Consider the following 23,044-nt stretch of genomic DNA (forward strand, 5'->3'; position numbering starts at 1 on the left):
CAAATCGTCGAGCTGAGTCGATTGGTATATAAGACTCGGCCCTCCGGGCCTCGGAAAAAATCTTGAAAGTTTGAGCGAATTCTATACATTTCTTTTATAAGAAATGTAAAACATGTATAAAGTTATTGTTAGAAAAACTTTTTTGCTGACAATTTCTCCATCATGAAATCGCATTCAAAATGTTTTATTTCTCTTTCGGTTTTTGTTGACAAAATATATAAAATTAGAAAAAATGGGTTTTTCTGCAATTTGAAATTTTAACATGAATTTTTTGTTTTTGTAAAAAATGACACATTTTTTTCAGTGCATATTTTTTGTTCAGAAATATTCATTCAAGTCTACGCTCTTTTAAAAAATTGCGCTTGAGTCAAAATAATCTTATTGACTGTGGAAAATGTTAAGTCTTCCACGTTGGTTAAACCTGTAAACAGGGTGGCCAGACCTACCGATTTATCGGTAGTCCTACCGATTTTGGTCTTCCCTACCGATTCCCAGACGACCAAGGGAAAACTACCGATATTTTGTTATTCCTACCGAAAACTACCGATTTTTATTGATTTTGGACACATCCTACTCAACATTCATTTTTAGGTTGGATTTGATCTGTGATCTGTGTTTTCAGTATTTTACGATTCTATGTCAACATTACGTTTTTGGGATAACAACCCGGCCTACCGATAACTACCGATAAACTTTTAGTGACCCTACCGATATTAAGGAATTCTATCTGGCCACCCTGCCTGTAAAGTTTAATCGGAATCTAAGATGATCGGTCACGGTTTTCGAGATTTTCGGACGGATCTTCGCTCAATTGCGCGTCCGTTAGTCGAAGATGACCGAAATGATTTTCTCAAAACAAATCTCAAATGGAAGGTATAATATGCAGTTTAGTGTAGTATTACCCTCACTTACCCTAACACCTCCATCTTTCGTCAACCCCCCTCCTCTTGGTCGCTCTTGCACCCGTATTAGGGCATTGAAAAAAAAACTCATTTTTGAAATTTCAAAGGCGTCCAAAGTAAGTAAGGAGGTAATGTCAAAGTAAGCTCAGATGCCAAACTTCATATCATTTGGACAATTTTAGACCTCCATCCACTTTGCTTGAAGTTTTTGGCATTGGTTCCATGGGAAAATACAGTGTGTCCCATTTAAACGTTCACCCAAATTTTTCAGAATAACAGTTTCTCGAAATTTAGAAACCCTGGTGCGTTCGTTTGTTATTGTAGTTTAAGTGAAAAAAGTGATGTCCCATATTTAGAAGTTCACCTTATTTTTTGCCTTTCTCATATAGAAAGGTTATGCAATCACTCTGAACATCGTAAACCCAATCCCGGTCTAATTTTTAGGCTAATATAGGTTTTCAGTATTTTAACAACCCCTCCAAGAAAATTTCCTAGTTCCTCCAAAATAAACTTCCCTAGTGGGTCTGTAAAACCAGCGGAAAATTTGGTTTGAAGTGATTTTGAGTTTTTGAAAACTACTTTAAACTTGAAACTAATTTAAAATTTGTTAACAAGTTGAAAATTTTTGGTGGAGTCCGAAATCCCCGAACCCTCCTCCCGGATCCGCTGCTGGGTTCAAGTGTTTCAGCGTCGACATATAGCTTCTCAAGTTCGTGGCTGTCGATCAATTGTATGTATGTGCAAATCGTGTTGAATATGTAATGGAAAACACACGGAAAAAAGTTCGTTCATAAATTCATGAACAAAAGGTCACGATTCCGTGAACTGAACGATTTACGAAAACCATGACCAAGTTCCTGAAATTATGAATAATAAACCTCGAATTCATGAAACTGTTTGTGTTGAGCTTGAGCTTGTGCGACTACCCCTGGCTGCTACTCCGTTATCGATCGGGACTAGCTGAAATTGCACAGGGAATCAGCAGATAATTATGCTTGGGAGTAGCGAAACATCTTTCAATGTGCAACTCCTGGTAATCCTAAAGTATTTTTGATCAATACCGGCGCCGGCCAGGCCCGAATGTAGATCGCGGAAGAAAAGGGAAGGAATGATTAGTCCGATACTTGCTTTTGCTAGAGGCCGTATATACTACTGCGCACTCCACAAGTATCACGGGAGGAGGAGATATTTGTTAGTATAGAAGTTGGATTTTAAATCTTCTTTGCCGACACCAGAGAGGTGATTACCTGGACTAGATATCGATCCACCAATTTCATGGACCGGGGACCAACGGCTTTACTTCCCTTCCGAAGGAAGACAGATTTTTTCACCTCAGAAAAATCTCAACGACCTCGGTTGGAATTGAACCCAGGCCAACTGGAATGAGTGGCGGTCACGCTTATCACTCAACCACCGGCGCCGTCATCGAATTCATGAAACTGTTTGTGTTTTAAAAAAACTAGTTCGCCCTGAATGGCGTTACATTAGAATGTTTGATTAGGGCACTGTTGTTGTTCCCTGGACATGTTTAGTTTTTGTTGTGATTCTAGTTCTTGATTTGGGAATACACAGCCGCCAGTCAAATGTTGTTCATGAGTTCATGAGCTTATTCGCGATTCTTGCGATTTCTCGTCACGTTATTGTGCAATCTTATTCATGATTTCAGGATCTTAGTCGCGATTTTTGTAATTTCTTTTCACGTTATTGTGATAATGTAGTTAGGAGTAGATTGATTAATGTTCATGCTTTCAGAATCTTAGTCACAATTTTAGATATTTTTGTCACGAGTTGTGTGATTTGTGTTCATGATTTCAGGATCTAAGTCACGATTTCTGTAACTGCTGTCCATGTTATCGTAATATTTGAGTCATAAATAGAGTAATTCATGTTCATAATTTCAGGACCTTAATCATGATTTTCGTAGTTTCTGTTCATGTTACCGTAATATTTTATTTTAGAACTTATTTCCAAATTTGACACAAAGAGCAATATGACTAATGTTTATGATATCAGCAGTTTTATTATGGCATTCGTGAATTCTTTTCGCCTATTTGTGATATATTATTTTATGGTTACTAACGGTTTTACATTTCTTACAACAGAAATGTATAGGATTCGCTCAAACTTTGAAAACTTTTTCCGAGGCCCGGAGGGCCGAGTTTCATATACCAATCGACTCAGCTCGACAAATTGAGACAATGTCTGTATGTGTGTGTGTATGTGTGTATGTATGTATGTACAAAATATCATGTAATTATCTCAGCAATGGCTGAACCGATCTTAATGAAACTAGTTTCAAATGAAAGGCCTAACGCTCCCATTTGACACTATTATTTTTGTTTTTCGATATGTTGTTTACTTTCTGAGATATGGGTAGTTTTGTCAAAACAGGGCTAGCTTGAAGCGAATAACTTTCGAACAAGGCAATAATATCGCACAAACTAAACAGAAACGAAAAGCTTATGAAAATACCTTTCCAACAAGCTATAGATTGTCAAAATCCGTTCCCAAACGGCGGAGATATTAAACATTTTGTGTTTTTATTCCTCGCTTATCAATTTTCACCAACTGAAAACGAGATCGTTACGTACAGAGTATTTCTTTACTGGTGTTTTAGGGGTAAAACTAAACCGATTTTGAACATCGGGGTATGAAAACACATCTACGTGATTCAAGGAATTCGATTATGAAAGCATTTTGTGAATTACCTATATAATAATTGAACTATTTCTCAAAAAGCAATATGTAAGTTCATTTCAAATACAAAATAATGCGTTCATAGTGATTTTTTTTTCTAGAGTTCATGTATTTATCCCTTGGATTAGGCGTTGCGTTCAATCGTGAAGTAAATACTGGATGGTATATAATTATACAGTTCATCAAGTAATTCACATAGTAATCAGATAAGACTTCTCATACAATTATACTCGTGGCATCACCGAAAGAAATTTTTGAATCCCAAAACTCTAGCAAAAATTTAGCTCTTTGCAAAATTTAGATTATATTGGTTATGGCGCAAAAATTACTACTTACATTATTTATAATAAGGATGTAAGGAATCAATATATCGCATAATATACCTATAAAAATAAGGTCTGGCATGGCCTCACCTGCCCTCCCCATCTCTATCTCACTCTCTCTTTCTCTCCCTCTCTCTCTCTCTCTCTCTCTCTCTCTCTTTCTTCATGTTGGTGACAACTTTCACGACTCACATCTATCTTGCTATTTCTCTATCCATTTCTAAGTTGTGTGATGAGATTCTCTGCTAATCTTTATTAATATTCAAGCTGATTTCATGTGTGCGATGTAATTGTGAAGGTTTGAGAAAACAAAACTATTTTTTGTCTGTTACCCTATTATTTTCTTTGCATTTTAGTGTAAAAGAGACCCGCGGAAACAAGTTTAATAATACATCCTACATGTCAAATAAAATATTTGTAGTCCGAGAAAATTTGCAAAATATTTGCCTTATGGGAAAACTATAACTATTTTCAAGGTGATATTGGTATTTCGAAACGTTGCACTATGGGTAGACAAGTGAGCATCGAAAACTACATCAACTCAAATTTAATTCAGTTCTATTCAAAGCTTGTATAAACACTATAATAAAGGAAATTCATGATTATCTCAGAAAAATATGTGACTTGAATGGGAGGTGGGACATTCCACGTGCGATATTTCAACTCTTCGTATCTCTATTGAATTTTGAATAAAACATATGCTCAAATATGTCATGTGAAAACTAAGAACACCTTTTTGTGATGTTATTATTGAAAATGCACATATCAATGGGGGATGCAAGTACAAGGTGTCTGCTAACTTATCGTCGTCCATATCTGCTCTATACTGAGTACACTTCAATTGAAGTTTCAATGGAAGTCACAATTAGTAGTGAGGCATTGGATAATTCAGCACACGTTTCGTTCGAGTTTTCCATATTGTACAAGTAAATTAACGAGGATTACAATCAGAGTTTATGCATTGGACAGATAGTTGATCTGACTACATTTTTGCCATCCGGACAGTTTGAACCATTTCTTTTTCACAGTAATGGATTGTCCAGGGCTTATTTATCCATATTTCCTGAACGAGAATTCCGAACGAAACAATATGCAAACTATAAGGATGACTGGAAAGAGACTGCATTATAATCAACTGAATGCACGCCTTTTATGCTATCGGCATAGCCTAGACACTTCACACTATTTATTTTAGTTCAAATGAAAACTTTGAAATATCTACTTGTCTCTTTTATGAATCGCATTCTCCATCTTTTGCTCTATGTTCAAAGGGCTTTCGTGAGATTTTGTCTACTTTCCGAATCTGTAATAAGTTTTGATGTAGGCGTTCATTTGATAAAGTTATGATATATTTGTCGAATGAAGATTCGTCAAATCGTTGTAAACGTCACGAAAGAATGTGTCATGTGACCTTGTCTCACTTTACTATATTCAATTGCGCGTTAAATTACTGGACCAGCAAGTTATATTCTGCACAATATTTTTCGGGAATATATGACCAAAAAGTAAACTTTGTTGTAGGTCAGATGAAGTTATTGGTCGGCACTGTCATGCATACGGTAAAATGTACCACCCTGTGAAGTTTCGTTTCCAGTGTTCCGCTCGTCGCACCATTTCTTGGTAAGCCGTTCGGCTCTTTCACTCTCGAATGAACGTATACACATATATTAGCTGAACTGAATGTCATCTGTCTGAAGGAATGAGTAGTCAGTTCGAATAAAGTCACCAGTTGAGGTAGAAGCCATAGCTCGGCAGTTCGTGTCTTTTAGTGACAATAAATAATAGAAGTGCAGAAACGGTTTTTCATTTTCTGCAAGATTGCTATTAAGGATTTGGTCACAACATAATTTGGTGCCGTGACCAGGATTCTACGGCCTGTACGTGACAATTTACCGTCATTACAACATCGCCCGACATTGTACCGAGCCATACCGTATCCGCCATCACGAGACGCCGTTATTGGGACAAAGCAACCAATTGTTCATGGGAAGAAAGGGGCCGCCATCACACTACTTCGTGGAAGCCAACCGTTTTTTACTGCGGTCGATCATAAATATTACAAGGCCTAATTGATTTAGGCAGCAGGCGTTACCGTTCACTAAAGGACACTACTGGTCTCGTAGTTTGTGAATCGCTGCCAACCCAACACTGTTGAGTGTCCTCGGTCGCTGGCAATTTCGATACGTGTAGAAATCTATCTACTTTTCGAGTCGGTTCGGAGCAACTTCTTGAAAATTTCAAGGCATATTGTTGCCTTGGTCAGGCCGAGTATTCTCGAGTGGTGCGGGCGCTGCGGCACCTGTTTCGGCTTTTCATGATGGATGGAGCTAAGAGTAAGCAACAGCTCAGCATTCGGCGAACGACATTGCTTGCGTCACTGAGCCGAGCCCAGCAGTTTCTACAGGGGTACGTGGCCGACCGCGATGCTCTGCAAGTGGCCATTCGGTTGGAGAATTTAGAAGTTTTATGGCAAGGTCTGGAGGATACTCAAACGGCTCTGGAGGAGATGGAAACAGATAACGAAGCGATGGTGAGAAACTTGCAGTTCAGGTCTGATTTCGAACCCAAACTTTTCGAAATAAAAGCTGGTCTGCTTGGTAAATTGCCTCCAGCAATTAATTCTATAAATGAGCTCCCTCTAAACCCCCCACCGCAAATTCACTCTGGTCTCTCTGGTCTAAAGCTGCCGACAATATCTCTTCCTGAATTTACTGGTGACTACCAGGAGTGGCTTGGCTTTCATGACACGTTTCTTGCGCTAATTCACGCAAATCCCGACGTAGCTGCCATACAAAAATTCCACTATTTAAAGGCAGCTGTCAAAGGGGAGGCATCTCAGGTAATCGAGTCGATACCCATCAGCGCAGCCAACTATCCTCTTGCCTGGGACGCCTTGGTAGCTCGATATTCCAACGAGTACTTGTTAAAAAAACGACACATGCAAGCGCTACTAGAAATACCACGGATGAGGGAAGAATCTGCTGTCGCTTTGCACGGACTCGTGGACGACTTTGAAAGGCATATAAAGGTGCTAAAGCAATTGGGAGAGCCTACGGATGCCTGGAGTACAATTTTGGAACACTTGCTCTGCACAAGACTACATCATGAGACTCTCAATATGTGGGAAGATCACGCTTCTACTCTGGAAGAGCCTTCTTACCCAAAACTGGTCGAATTCCTTCAGCGTCGCATGCGGGTGTTAGAATCGATTTCGGTAAATCGCGATTCTGCGCAATCCGTTTTAACACCATCCATTTCTGGATCTTCAGGAGTCAGTCAACGATACAAGCGTCCAACTGAGTTACTGCTGTCTACACATGCGGTAACAGAAGCTACGAATGTCAACTCCCCAATCCGTCCGACAGCCATCATGGGGCAATTGAAAAGGCTCTCTTTACACGAAAGAATGAATATGGTGAGCACAAAGAGGCTGTGCTTCAACTGTCTTTATAATGACCACTTCGTCAACAACTGTCCCTGCCAGACTAGTTGTCACATTTGTCGAAAACGTCACCATACACTTTTACACCCAGGTTACGTTGATAACTCTTATGTTCCCCAGAATCGAGGCTATAGCAACACGGGTGGAAATTCACAGCAGTCAGCACAAATAAACGTGGCAACGTCAACTATCGAGCATTTCACACCGCAATCAATCGCGGCTATCAACGAAATTCAAGGGTCGAAAATTCTCGCGCACGCAGCACGAAATGAGAATGTGTTTATGCTCACTGTAGTTCTAATCATCGTTGATGCCTACGGTCAAAATCATTTTGCTAGAGCCTTGTTAGACTGCGCATCACAGCCCAACATAATCAGCGAACGAATGGCTCAAATTCTCCGGCTTAAGCGAAATAAGGTGAACGTTCAGCTTCATGGTCCAGGTGGTATCGCTGTTCGTTCCACCGACTCAGTGTTCACCCAAATTCACTCTAGGAAAGAAAACTTTTCGCGTGACGTAGAGTTCTTGATCCTACCGCGAGTAACAGCTGATATGCCTGCGAGCGATATTTCGATTGATAACTGGAGCATCCCCAAGGACCTTTTCCTGGCAGATCCAAACTTTAACAAGCGAGCAGAAGTTGATATGATAATCGGCCTTTCACATTTCTTTGCTTGCTTTAAAACTGCTGCACGCGTGCATTTGGCACAAGATTTGCCCGAGTTAGTCGACAGTGTCTTCGGTTGGATTGTCGCAGGCTCAGGTGATCATATTCCCAACTCTGCTGATCAAGTGCAGTGCAATGTTTCAACAACTTGTCTCGTCTCTCTCGAAGAAAACTTAGAGCGCTTCTGGAAAATAGAGGAACTTCCCCCGCACTCGGATTATTCTGTCGAAGAACGCCAATGTGAGACTATCTACGCATCAACCGTCACAAGGGACAGTACTGGCCGATATACTGTGCGCCTACCACGCCATCCGGACTTTGATGCCAGGGTAGGGAACTCCAAACTGGCGGCGCTTCGAAGATTCAAACTTCTAGAGCAAAGGCTCGATCGAAATCCCACACTGAAGAAAGAGTATCACGACTTCATGAAAGAATACCTCACTCTCGGCCATATGTGCCAAACCCCCAAGGACGATGAGCAAAATTTCAAAGGTTACTACCTTCCTCATCATCCCGTGCTGAAAGAGTCCAGTACTACAACGAAAGTCCGCGTAGTATTCGACGCATCCGCTAAAACTTCGACCGGTTTTTCCTTGAATGACTCACTTTATGTTGGACCAGTTGTCCAGGACGACCTCCTGTCGATAATTTTGCGATTCCGCACGTACCTGGTAGCTGTGGTTGCGGACATTGAAAAAATGTATCGCCAGGTCTCAGTGCATCCTTCTGATGTCCCATACCAACGAATATTGTGGCGATTCAATGAAGCAGACCCAATTCAAACTTATGATTTGTTAACCGTTACATATGGACTTGCACCATCGTCCTTTCTAGCCACACGCACCTTGCAGCAGTTAGCCGACGACGAAGGCGTGGCTTATCCCATCGCAGAGCCAATTCTACGCAAAGGGTTCTACGTAGACGACTGTTTAGGCGGTGAACAATCGGTTGAAAAGGCAATTCAGCTGCGTGACGAATTAATCGAGCTACTTCAGAAAGGTGGATTCAGTCTGCGAAAATTCACATCCAACAAATTAGAAGTTCTACATGGCCTGTCCCCAGAGCAAGTAGGCACACAATCATCTCTTACTTTCACCTCCCAAGAAACGGTCAAAACATTAGGAGTAGGCTGGGAACCTGAACACGACATGCTTCGTTTCGATTCCAACGTAAAGCACCCCGAGGATGTTGCAACCAAAAGGTCGATTTTATCGTCCATTTCGCAGCTCTTCGATCCGCTTGGACTAATAGCACCAGTTGTGATACGTGGGAAGCTGCTTATGCAAGAGTTGTGGTTGATGCAAAGTGAATGGGATCAACCAGTTCCAACGATTATCAAAGAGAAATGGTACGCGTACTATAAGGATCTTCCTAAAATTGCCGAATTTCGCACCGAACGCTATGCTTTCTTGCCGAATGCTTCAGTTAAACTGCACGTGTTTTGTGATGCTTCAGAAGCAGCCTTTGGAGCATGTGTCTACGCACGGTCAGCCGATACCAAAGGAAACATAAGAGTAGAGCTACTTGCATCTAAGTCTCGGGTCGCCCCCTTGAAAAGAATTACTCTGCCTAGACTTGAACTTTGCGCTGCTGTCATTGGCGCCCAGCTACATGCGCATGTGGTGAATGCTCTTCAAATCGAAATTAGCGAATCTCGATTTTGGTCAGATTCGACGGTGGTACTCCAGTGGTTACAGTCTCCACCAAACACATGGAAGACGTTCGTTGCCAATAGGGTTTCTGAAATACAATCCAGCACTCACGGCGCACGATGGAGTCACATTTCCGGTAAGGAAAATCCGGCAGATTTGATATCCCGAGGAATGAGAATGGACGATTTCCTTTCAAGCGATTTATGGAAACATGGCCCACACTGGCTTCTTCAAGCAGAGAATGAATGGCCTGCTCCGACAATGCTCCCGGCGTTAACCGACAACGTAGAGGTTAAAAAAGTTTTCGTCGCCGTGATTCATAACAAACCGGGGGTTAATCCAATGTTTACCCGCTATTCGTCGCTTGATAAATTGATTCGCGTAACTGCGCACTGTCTTCGATTTGTCGGTAACATGCGCTCTAAAACTCGCACGCATCCTAGCGTTACGACTGATTTTCTCCCCGGCAAGTGTTTATCGGCAAAACAAATATCGGATACCCAATCACACTTAGTACAACTTGCTCAAGCGGATGCATTCCATGATGAGCTGAAAGACCTAAAAAGAGGAAATAATGTGTCAAAACATTCATCGGTTCGATTACTTAGCCCTTTCATAGACCAGAGGGGAACACTCAGAGTGGGGGGTAGGTTGAGATTATCTGACGAATCCTTTCACGCAAAACATCCTGCTCTATTGCCAAGCTATCATCCATTTACCCGATTACTTCTCACATCCTACCATCTCAAGTTGCTTCATGGTGGTGGCCAACTCACTCTAGCCACTGTGCGTGAAGAATACTGGCCCCTAAATGGAAGGCGGATGATGCGAAGCATTATACGATCATGTGTTAAATGTGTCAGAGCAGATCCAGTTCCAATCCAACAGCGTATTGGTCAATTGCCCGTACCCCGAATCACTGCAAGCAGACCTTTCACCGTTACTGGCGTTGACTACGCTGGACCAGTTTACCTACGAGCACCGCATAAACGAGCCGCGCCACCAAAAGCATATATTAGCGTTTTTGTATGTTTTTCAACGAAGGCGGTGCACCTAGAACTCGTCTCCGATCTAACAACCGCCGCCTTTCTAGCCGCTTTTCGGAGATTCACTTCTCGTCGCGGTTTACCCACCCACGTTCACTCCGATAATGGAAAGAATTTTCAAGGAGCAAAAAACGAACTACAGGAGTTATATCAACTGCTATCAAATGAGAACGAAATTTGCAAAATCCAATCCAAGCTTGCCAGTGATGGAATTACTTGGCACATGAACCCACCAAAGGCTCCACACTTCGGGGGTCTTTGGGAAGCAGCAGTAAAGGTAGCCAAGAAACACCTTCACCGCCAATTGGGCAACGCGAGACTTTCATTCGAGGATATGTGCACGGTACTGGCGCAAATCGAGGCCAGCATGAACTCCCGTCCGTTGACACCATTAACAGAGGATCCAAACGATCTTAACTCGCTCACTCCGGGGCACTTTCTCATCGGAAACGCGATACACTCAATGCCAAATCCGGATGTCCGATGCATCCCAACTAATCGCCTCGACCATTATCAGCGAATGCAATTGCTGCATCAACAATTTTGGCATAGGTGGCGAACGGAATATCTGCAGGAACTGCAACGCGAGACGAGCGTTCGTTCAGCAAACACGAACATTAAACCCGGACAGCTGGTAGTCATCCTCGACGAATTCCTCGCGCCGCTAAAATGGCCGCTGGCGCGCATCATCAGTATACATCCTGGCCCCGACGATCTCGCTCGTGTAGTTACTTTGCGAACTGCTAAAGGCGTCATTCAACGACCGGTAGTAAAAATCTGCTTGCTACCAACACAGCATGATGAAACAGCGTCTGCAGACACATCCACAACAAAGGAAAACATCCCACAACCAGTCCCAACAGATGATGATCCGGATCACAGCACTGCGGAAGAAAATTTATATAGTCATTAAGTTTTTCTAATAATTCGCTTAGTTGTTTAAAATTATCTTAAGAAATATGCTGCTAGAAGCTGATAGGTCCGCCCGGTTGTACGCAAATAAGTGCAAACGAGGCCGCATCGAAAAATAATTGAAACTGACATTTCAAGGTGGTGGCGATGTTGTAGGTCAGATGAAGTTATTGGTCGGCACTGTCATGCATACGGTAAAATGTACCACCCTGTGAAGTTTCGTTTCCAGTGTTCCGCTCGTCGCACCATTTCTTGGTAAGCCGTTCGGCTCTTTCACTCTCGAATGAACGTATACACATATATTAGCTGAACTGAATGTCATCTGTCTGAAGGAATGAGTAGTCAGTTCGAATAAAGTCACCAGTTGAGGTAGAAGCCATAGCTCGGCAGTTCGTGTCTTTTAGTGACAATAAATAATAGAAGTGCAGAAACGGTTTTTCATTTTCTGCAAGATTGCTATTAAGGATTTGGTCACAACAATTTGATTTCCAAAGCAAATTGAACGTTCCAGGTTTCTGATAACTAATTAAGGTCTATCAATAATGTTGAAACACTAAATAATCACGACGCCGTCAAGTAAAGAAGCGTGAAAACGAAAAGACTAAAACAAAAAAGGATAGAAGCCCTAGAAATTTTGTTCATCTGCGTTCATTTAATCTACTTTATTCGTTTCATCATTTGGATTCACTCTGATCAGTTTATTCATTTCGTGCATTTTAGTCATATCATTCATTTCACTTATTTTATTCACTGTTTTCATTCAATGCATTCTATTCATTTTCCCAGTTCATACATTTTGTTTAAAATGAAGAACATTTTATTAACCTGACTATTTTTTCAGTTTTGTTCATTTCATCCAAATAATTCTTTTGACGCAATTTATTTTTTCTATTAATGTATAACCTTACAACATCGATTAATTCATCATTTCAATCAATACATTTTCTTCTTTTTTATTCATTTTGTCAATTCACTTCATTTTGTTTATTTGGTTCGTTTGTTTCATTTATTCATTTAATTTATTTTTTATTCATTTTATTTTCTTTGTTCATTCCATTCATTTTATTAATTTGAACCCTTAAATTAATTTGATTCATTTAATTCATTTGATTCATTTAATTCATTTTGTTCATATCTTTAATTTTATTCATTTCAGGTTCAGTCATTCCATTTATTTATTTCATTCAATTTGTTAGTTTGAGTCAATTCATTCTATTAACTTTATACTTATTTCTAAATATAGTCTAAATTTTCATTAATTAAGCTAATATAATTTGATTCGTGTATTTTATAATTTTGATTTACTACTTCGCATGAGTTCTGTAAACTAATGAATGATCCAACAGTGATATGTGTAAGAAATGTCTCATCTCACTGCTAGGTGGATTAAATCGGTTTTTTTATTCGGAATAACGTAACATTATGAACTGAATCATAAAAATGTGACTGATTTGCGATATCTTGTTCTGAGAATTATATCACGCACACTATTTGGGATTCTCAGCGCAGTTGTCATTTTCTATCCATATATCACCATGAACCTTATCAAACGAATAACGATGATCGAGGTTCTAAAAAAAATTTATATGTAATTCTCGTGTTTATAACTATGTTCGCCAGCAGCTGGGCATTTCATAAAACAATGCATGGAATAAAAATGATTCTACGAATAATTCTCCAAATTTTGTGAAAGAGTTCACGGGAAAATTTCATTATCATGTTGCATTAAATTGTAAATGATTAGCTTCTAAATATCACCAGCACGCAAAATAGATCGTAAATCATGTACTAGATGTCATGAACCAGTTCACGAATACATGAATAATATTTGAAGAATTTGTGAACTATTTCACGAGCACTAATATATTAGAGATCATGAATTAGTTCACGAGAATTGAATTGATTCATGAATACAATTTTGAATTTCGCGAAATAGTTCACGATAACATCCAGAATATTTTGAATTATTGAACTAAGGCTCCTATATCTATGAAAATCTTCATGAGTCAACCTTTGGTTTTATGCATAATGTTCATAAAGTTGTGAACTAGTTCGCTTACTGAAAATCGCATTAGAAATGACTTGGCAGAAACCGCGACTGAAGTTCACAAAACAAAAACAAATAGTTCCACTAAAATAAACGTTATGCGTGCGTTACTGAAGGGAAATTGAACATAATTATAAACCACATGATTTTTGTTCATGGTCTTGTTTTAATAACATAAATGCGTAATTGTTCCAGGATTCATGGCACTTTATTTACGATTTTGGGAACAATTTTTTCCGTGTAGTTTGGATAAATGAGAAATGCACAATTACACCACTAGGTGGATTAAAACAAGTTTTGAGTTTGCAACTACTTCAAAATTGAAACTTTCGGGATCCACCGCTAGTTTCAAGTGTTTCAGCGTCGACACACAGCATCACAAGTTCGCGGCTGTCGATCCGTTGTATGTATGTGCAAATCGTATTGAATATGTAATTTACATTTGCTCCATTATATTGAACATAACCAGTCATGGAATCGTAGTTTGGACAAATGAGAAAGGCACAATTGCACCACTAGGTGAATTAAAAAAGGTTTTTACTCATATTTTCCCATAGCACCGATACACAGTGGTCTCGAATGTAAGTTTAGCAGGAATTTTACCAATGCAATCAAACTACTTGAACTCGTCTAAATCCCAGGAAATGAAACTTATTTACCAATAACAACAATTGCATTCTGTTAGAATTTTATCATGCTATGCTGACAGGGAATGGACGATTGACGTGCGTCGTTACCTTTATCGTACCTTAATCGAATCGAATCGATAGTACAAACTGAGCACCGGTAAAAGTGACCAACGAATCCTAGGAAGGATTACCCACTTTTCTATCATATATGTCAGTTCTGCATCCATTCCCTGACACAGCTTTCACAAATACTCAGACGAACACATTCACAGATAGACAAATGACTAGCACATAAATATTGTACTCTAGTATTAAAAACTAAAATTATTACTACAATAACACTAACAGGCTTCTAATTTAACATTTATTTAATTAATCTGTGCTCGATAACGAAGTAGATCGATAAATCGCCACACAATGACCCTCACTGCACGCCGCGTCCGCCAACATTGCCATTAAACTGTGAAACAATGTTTGCAAACACGGGCCGCTGCAAAACTCGATCCACGTCGATCCGTCAGGCGGCCACGTCAGCGTGCATAGGCTAATCGTTGATCATTAGTCAAGAACCAGAAGCCATCTCGGTGTCCGCGATGCACCACTATCGAAGCGTAATGCAATAACAATCTTAAAGCAATTATCTGTCAAAGGTTCTCTAGAACTGATGCACGAAATACACTTGATGATGTTTGCAATACCATCAAATTCATCAGCCTAGTGGAGGGATATCGGCCCTAGATAAATAATTATTCTAACACTGGTTCAAATCCCTCAAGGTCGATTTCAACTTTGCATCTTTTTCGATTACTTCCCGTGGAATGAGGGGTTATGTTAAGAAAGAAAGTCATCTTGCTAATTGGTCTGTGCGGTTTTGACTGGACACCGTACTTAGCCTAATGTCAAGTTCCACCCAAGAAATCCTTACCAGCTGTGGTAAAAGCATATTTGATACATTCTAAAATTATGGGGTTATGTTGACTAGATGTTAAATAAATCTAATATTGACAAATCAATTTCAAAGTCAGGAATACCACAAACATATAAGAAATTTGAAGAATACCACGCAGTACAAAGCTTACGTAGCTTAGTTTGCATGTTTCTAGATCCAAACAAAACTAGCGATGCTTGAAATGCATCCAGGAGAAAGCAGTGCTTTCATTATAATCATAAGTCACTGCGCTGTACATAAACAGGCATAAATGATGCATCGCAACACAGCTCATGTGTGCATTTTTATCCCTGTCAGTCAAGAGGCTGTCAGTTTATGTGCAAGTATAACGGATAACCAATTATTTTTCTAGTGAGGCCTAAGGTCACACACAGGCACATGAGTTTTTTAGAATGCTACTCCGTTCCGTGCGCCCAATTTTACTTTGCTGTTTCATCTTGCATAAGTTGCATTTCTGTGTCTGGCAAATGATGCACTGTGATGGTGTCGACATAATATGTTGCAAATCGAGCTTGTTATGATAGAAATTTTTTAACATTCCTAGGTTGCTAGAGTCATTACAGAATAGCTTTCCAGTTTAGTTACCTAAATCCTGTTAAAATAGAGTAAAACCATCCAGCGTCCCACAAGTGACATATAGATAATTTAATCAGTCGCTATGTTGGAGCAAATTTCCTTAAGCATCGACAGATTTCAGGTTTTAATGCGGACATCACCATAGCAAAATAGCCTAGTTCAAATCCCATTAAAATATAACCCCATAGAACCGTAACCATCACAGAGTATCCTGAAAGCCGAGAGAATAAAGTGCTAATCGATATACCTAATCATGCAATCAGAGTTGACGAGAGGGAGGGAGGGAGGGTTTTGCACCAGTTTTCATTTCGAGCCGATCTTTACCTTCTATTTCAACTCACTCTCCTCTGGGACTGTTCCAGTTGTGTCACAGAAAAGTTAGTTGAATGATTCCGATTGAGACAATATATAGCTTCTAATCCGTACCTAAAACTGGTCTTATCATCACTATTGTATGTTACATCTTTTTGTGCTGGCCTTTACGCCCCACTATTAAGCCTTGTTATTGCACTCAACCACACTGGGGATGGTTTTATTTCTATGTCTGCACGAACCACTAGCACTCACTGTCAGGAAAATCGGTTTTCACTTCCATGTGGTTTCACCTGTTCAACGACACTCGCACTTTATCTTCACACCATCGTATTCCTCGGGCAGCAGCACCAGCGAGGAACCATTTCCGTTCCGGTGGGCGGAAGAAACGGTGGGGTTTGCCTTTGTGGAAACTTTTACCTCACAATTGAAAACTCGCGTCTCTTCGATTTCGTAGCAGCCAGTGCAGGCACGTACAACGTGCAGAACGTATTCCGGTTGTCTCCCACAGCGCGCACAAAACTTTTCCTTGGCGTAGTTTTAATTAAATTGGTGTTTGAACGTTTTGGACGTATTTCACTAGCAGACCAGCTTTGCGAACGCCTTCTGTTATGCCGTCACCTTTACAAAACTACTCAAACATCAGCTGTTCCTTCAATCAGAATTCGGGCAGCATCCGGTCCGGCGAGATTTCAATCGTACCCATGTCAGTACTGAAATCAACCTTCTGCGCCCAAATTTATCCTAGCACCACAACCGTAATCAAAAACCATAGAAAGTAACCGCGACTACCGACAGCGCCTACATCGACGACGACGACGACGCCTTTTCTGACCACCCACAAAGGTGCACGGGGAATCGTTCGACCACTGTCTGACTGGCAGCGCCAGGACGCATAACACCGCACTCGGGTTGAAAGTTACGACAAGACTGGCCTCAGCTGGTAATGCGGGCGGCTGTGACCGTGGACCGCTTGCTCACCCAGCTGGCAGTGGCAGGCTCCCGTCGAGAGTCGAATGGGTGGGTGGTGTTGAGCGACCGGGCGCTCCCATTCGATCGGTTGCTGCACGATCCGAGCACGAGAAACCACTGGAAAACACGAAGGCGAACCGAACGTTATTCCTGTAGTCGACACTGGAAAGCAGCAGGCTTCGACTAACGGGCGGTTGTTTGGTGCAGCCTCGTCGTTCGACTTGGGGCGGCCTACTTTATACGTTTTCCGCACCACACCACCACCCCCTGATTTGCGATGGATAACGACTGGAAAAGGAAGCTCGTGTTGTGTGCTGTTTGCGGCCTTGTATGCAGCAGAAGTAAACAAACTCACAGACCGTGGGTGTAGGTAAACTGCAGTGCCCGGATGGAATGCTGAGGAATGCGAGGACTGTTCCGGTGCCCTAGTGACAGTGTTTGCTATTGAGCACATCTTTTGGTTTTACCGATGGTCAGATTTTTAGGGTAGGCTTTATCGTTTGCAGGTATAGCAATTATCACTATTATGAGTAAAGTTTCTCGATTTATGAAAATCTTCCTATAAGTAATGTTTACTTCCTATATTTTTAAGGTTTCCTGCATCCACTTGATCGTCTTTAAATCATGAACTCGCGTTTCGATTGCGTCTCATCAGTATCTGGAAGACCTACTAGACACTACCAGGGATGCCAAAAGCAAAGTTCTCTTTTTACCAAAACCGACCCTTTCGTGTGCATATACTTTCTAAAAAGTCTGATTCGGCATCCGTATCGAACCAATTGAAATAAAATTTGATTCATAAGAGATTTTCTGTATGAACTCCATTATAATAATCATTAGTTTCAGAGCGCAAATATTCAAATTTTAACAGCTATTTGCTCAAATGTTTAATAAACTTATTTGTTCAAACAAGGATGTAAGTTTTCTCTGGTGCAAGTTTGTTTCTAGAAATTCTGCTCAATATTCGTGTGTGTTTCGACAATTAATATTTCTGAATTGAATTAGGGCGCGTTAATTGCACCGCATCCACAAATCGCCTGCCAGATCCGAACAAACTCTGAAGCGGTAATACTTGGCGTAACGCCGCACGATTCTTATCCAGGGTCGAACGTTTGCTTTGACATAAGTTTTGTCACGATATAACACGATTTGGTTTGCGTTGACATGTTACTTCTCATTTCGGGTTGGTGTAATTGGTGCCTTGAAAAAAGGTAGTATTGAACGTTTCTTGGTTTTCCGAACAAAAAAGATTGCTGGAATATCTTGGAAGATTATCTAGTAATTTTTATCACTTTAAGCCAATGATACAAATCGCATTCAGAATGAAGATCTCAACTGTGCAAAGCATTCTTTCTTGTATGTGGGAATGTGCTATTATGGGTTCTAGTTTCCATTGTTTTCGTTTCGGAATTCTTGATAGAATGAAAATTTAGTGCAGTTCTCAGTGACAATTTGGTAATGACGATGATGATCTGGTTTAACGAAATTCGTAATAAACCAATTAATGTGGGTATTTTCGGGATGGTCTTGACGAGTGGGTGTCGGTGGTTGATATTTAACGCCATTTTGAAATCCTAGATGGCGTCTTCCAGTTCAACGAAATTCGCTATAAACCAATCAATATGGATATTTTCGGCATAGTTTTGACGAGTGGGTGTCGGAGGTCGATGTTTGAAGCCATTTTTAAATCCAAGATGGCGACGTCCGGTTGGGCGAAATTCACTATAACCCAAAAAATTCGAGTATTTTCGAGATGGTCTTGACGAGTGTGGTAGATATTTGACGCTATTGCGAAATCCAAGATGGCGACATCCAGTTAAACCCTTTCATGCCCAACTTTTTTCTAGTGCAGGTAGGGTTCTCAATTTTTACCTTCTAATGCTCATTACAATTCTCCTAGAACCTTTTACAATAGTTCACTTGTGTGGAAAACGTAGCCAAAGTCAGCCTAAATTTATAAGTTTTATCAGTTTTCAATAATATTGCAACATAACGAGCATATATGAAAAATTCATTTTCCGTCATCAACGTAAACTGTCCCTGGCAGCACTGCTCCATCGGAATCCAATCAGACTAATTCCAATAACTTCAGTTCTAGAGGTGATCCTTGTAACTGTTAATACTCAAATGAAAGGCAATAGTCACATTTATTAGCCTTACTTGTTTTTGTGAACCAATCTTGTTTCAATCAAGTTATAGCTGTTTGAAAACGTTGTTGTTCACAAGCCACATGGGCATGAATGGGTTAATGAAATTCGCTATATAAACCAATCGATATGGGTATTTTCGGAATGGTTTTGACGAGTGCATGTCAGAGGTCGATATTAGGAGCCATTCTGAAATCCAAGATGGTGACATCCAAAAATCTAATAAAACAAATAGGGAACCAAATTCGTCCAAGCCATCGGTTATTGGTAAGTTGACGGAAGGGAACCTAGAACGCCTCGTGAAATGTAATGAGGAAACCAGCGAAGAAGATGAGTGCTCAAGCAGCAGCGATGACGATTCGAGCGTCAATGGCAAGGACGCTAGAGATAATGCCAGTGTTGCTCCAAGCAGACAGCAACGTGTCGGACCGAGTAGGGTGCAACTAGCTGCAAGAAGTGGCCTAACAAAGAAGCTTCCTACTTTCTCGGGGAAGCCTGAAGAGTGGCCTCTTTTCTTCGGAGCTTATCAAGCATCGAACGAAGCTTGTGGTTATACGGATGTCGAGAATTTGGTGAGGCTCCAAGACAGCCTGAAAGGTGTAGCTCTGGATGCTGTTCGGGGACAGCTTTTACTTCCGAGGTCAGTCCCAAGAGTAATCGCGAAGCTCCGTCAGCTCTACGGTCGCCCCGAACAACTATTACAAAGCCATCTAGACAAGGTGCGCAAACTTGAACCGCCAAGAGCTGACAGGCTAGCCAGTTTCATCCCGTTTGGAAACGCGGTAGAACAGCTTTGCGAGAATCTTGAAGCAGCGGAGCTTACACTGCACCTAGTGAATCCGATTCTGATCCAGGATTTGGTCAGCAAGCTCCCAGATGGAGAAAAGGGCCAGTGGGTGCAGTATAAGAGAAAAAAGAAAATAGCAACACTGCGTACCTTTACCGACTTCGTCTTCAGAATCGTGACAGATGCATGTGAGGCAAATCGTCAACATCGATTACAAATTAGATACCAGGTCTACGGCCGACACAGCTGGAAGAAGCAAGCCGAAGGAAAAAGGCGCAGTATAGGGTGATGAGCCTATTTTCACCATACTAAGCAAGATGCCTCACTAATTCGGTAATTTCTTGCCTTACAATCAATGGAATGCGTAAAAATTGACATGAATCGCTTTGCTTCGTTGTTAAGAACCAATATAATAACACAAATGCGTTGAAAACAGTAAAATTCTCGTGTTTGAGCACAATGAAAACTCGAATCGAGTGCCCCTATTGTTGCGCTACCATTTGACTCAATGCGTTGAACAAAGATGGCAGACACTGCTCTAACCAACGGCTTCAAATGGGTAGGGTGATAATAGAAACATGGTGCAAAAAGGCTCATCACCCTATAATCACAGCGCGGTGAGTCAATCGGAATCCAATGTGTTTGAACGCAAGAAACAAAAACCCTGCCGTGCATGACAGCGCGAAGATCACCTTCTGCGGTTTTACCAAGACTTCCGCGATCTATCGCATGCGGATCGGATGCGAATTGTGACGAAATGGAAACTCTGTCTCAATGATCACAGTGGTCAATGTCGCTTCAAGATTCGCTGCAACGTGGGTGACTGTAGAGAACCGCACAACCCACTAATTCATCCAATAGGAAATGTTGTTGGCATGGGTGCATACATCAGATCCGGCAGTTCCATGATGCTCCGGATAATCCCGGTGCAGATTCATTGTGGAGACAGATCACTTACTGTTCTCGCTTTCCTGGATGAAGGCGCATCCGTGACGCTAATTGAAAATAATCTGGCTGAACGCCTGGCACTCACAGGGGTGGGAGAGAAGCTGCTTATCAACTGGCCTTCTGACGTTTATCGTGTTGAGAAAAATTCAAGGCGGATGAACGTGTGGACCTCAGCGGTGGGCGTTGGTGACTCGGAGAAGTTTTTCTTGCACACAGTTAACACTGTTGAAAAGCTGATGTTGCCTCACCAGACGTTGGACGCTAATGAGTTATCGTCACAGAACGAACACATGCGCGATCTACCAATCGCATCATTCGATGGTCGACCGGGTGTACTAATCGGCCTCAACAACATCCATACGTTCGCCCCTTTGGAAGCAAGAATTGGAACGACAAGGGATCCGATCGCTGTTCGCTGCAAGCTCGGTTGGACTGTATATGGACCGCGTCAATTGAGTTCAATTTCTTCGGGCGGTTTTCTGGGGTATCATCAAGCAATATCTAATGAAGAACTGCATGATATCCTGAAGAGCCACTACTCGCTAGAAGAATCAGTGGTTAAGGTACAAGAAGAGTCGGCTGAGGATCGACGAGATCGATTGATCATGGAGAGAACTACGAAACGAGTGGGAAATCGTTTCGAGACGGGGCAACTCTGGAAAACGGATGACGTGAACTTCCCAGATAGCTATCCCATGGCGTTGCAACGTCTGAAGCAGCTAGAAAGAAAGCTGCAGAAATCGCCAGTGGTGTATCAAAATGTTCGGCAGAAGATAGCAGAATTGACCGGTAGCGGAAAAGACAAAGTTTGGTATCTTCCAGGCTGGTTTTGAGATGAGGAACTGGGTTTCGAATTCGCCGGTGGTTTTATCGGCTCTGGGCGAAAACAAATCGTCGAGGTCAGTCGTTTTTCAGCAAAATAAGCAGTCATCCAGTGAGCGTGTGCTTGGAGTGTTCTGGGATTTGAACCAAGATGCGTTCGCCTTTTCCGTTACTCACCGTGCAGAGATTAAAGAGTATTTGTTTGAAGACAAGCGGCCGACAAAGCGGATCGTTTTAAGCTGTGTCATGGGACTGTTTGACCCATTGCGCCTGCTTTCGCCATTCACGATCCATGGTAAAATTCTTATACAACATCTCTGGCGAAATGGGTGCGAATGGGACCAACAGATCGATGAACCAAATTGGTGTTTGTGGAAACAGTGGACGGAGTTGCTGCCTAAAGTGGAGGCCCTACGCATTCAGCGATGCTATCTGGGAGACACTATGTCTTCGTCGATAGAGACGCTCGAGCTGCACATATTTACTGACGCGAGTGAAAACGCCTACGGTTGTGTTGCGTATCTATGATTGGTCGTTCATGGAACAGTTAAGTGTAGCCTGATCATGTCACGAGCCAAAGTCGCACCACTGAAGCGGCAGTCGATCCCTAGGTTAGAATTGATGGCAGCAGTTTTGGGGGCCCGAATGAGGCAAACTATTATGGAAACGCACTCTTTGCGAATCGGTCAAACTATTCTGTGGACAGATTCGCGAACGGTACTGTCGTGGCTGCAGTCTGACCAGCATAAATTCAAGCAGTTTGTTTCGTTTAGGGTTGGTGAAATTTTGGAATTAACCCGAATACGAGACTGGAGATGGGCGCCGACAAAGTAAAATATCGCAGATGTGCTCACCAAGTGGGGTCGTGGCCCACCAATACACAACGAATCGGAATGGGTTCAAGGTCCCTCAGTACTGTATCTACCGAACGAGCAGTGGCCTTCTGCTGAATCAATCTAGAAAACCTCAGAAGAAACTAGAGGTATTATGCTGTTTCACGCGGTGGTCGAAGCCGATACTATTTCCAGCTGGGCGAAACTAGTACGCGTGGTGGCAACCGTTATGCGCTTCATCTCCAACTGTCGGCGTAAAAGAATTGGTTTGCCGATAGTGACTTATCAATAATCAGAGTGTCACTGTGGGTTGATCAAAACGGAGTATTCGACAATCAGGAAACCGCTTCAACAGGAGGAACTTCAAAAGGCAGAAATCGT

At 41.5% G+C, this 23,044-nt stretch overlaps 1 protein-coding gene across 1 annotated transcript; it reads left to right on the forward strand.

Moving 5' to 3' along the window:
- Positions 1 to 6,239: 6,239 nt before the first annotated feature.
- Positions 6,240 to 11,642, forward strand: LOC131680879 (uncharacterized). Its single transcript, XM_058961594.1, has one exon. It carries the CDS (start codon positions 6,240 to 6,242, stop codon positions 11,640 to 11,642), a length of 5,403 nt encoding a protein of 1,800 aa, XP_058817577.1.
- Positions 11,643 to 23,044: the final 11,402 nt, after the last annotated feature.

The sequence above is a fragment of the Topomyia yanbarensis genome, chromosome 2 (genome assembly GCF_030247195.1).
Source record: "Topomyia yanbarensis strain Yona2022 chromosome 2, ASM3024719v1, whole genome shotgun sequence".
Taxonomy (NCBI): domain Eukaryota; kingdom Metazoa; phylum Arthropoda; class Insecta; order Diptera; family Culicidae; genus Topomyia; species Topomyia yanbarensis.

Bases quoted from the DNA above. Each gene is read 5' to 3' on its own strand.
- LOC131680879 (XM_058961594.1), top strand. From the start codon at position 6,240: ATGGATGGAGCTAAGAGTAAGCAACAGCTCAGCATTCGGCGAACGACA.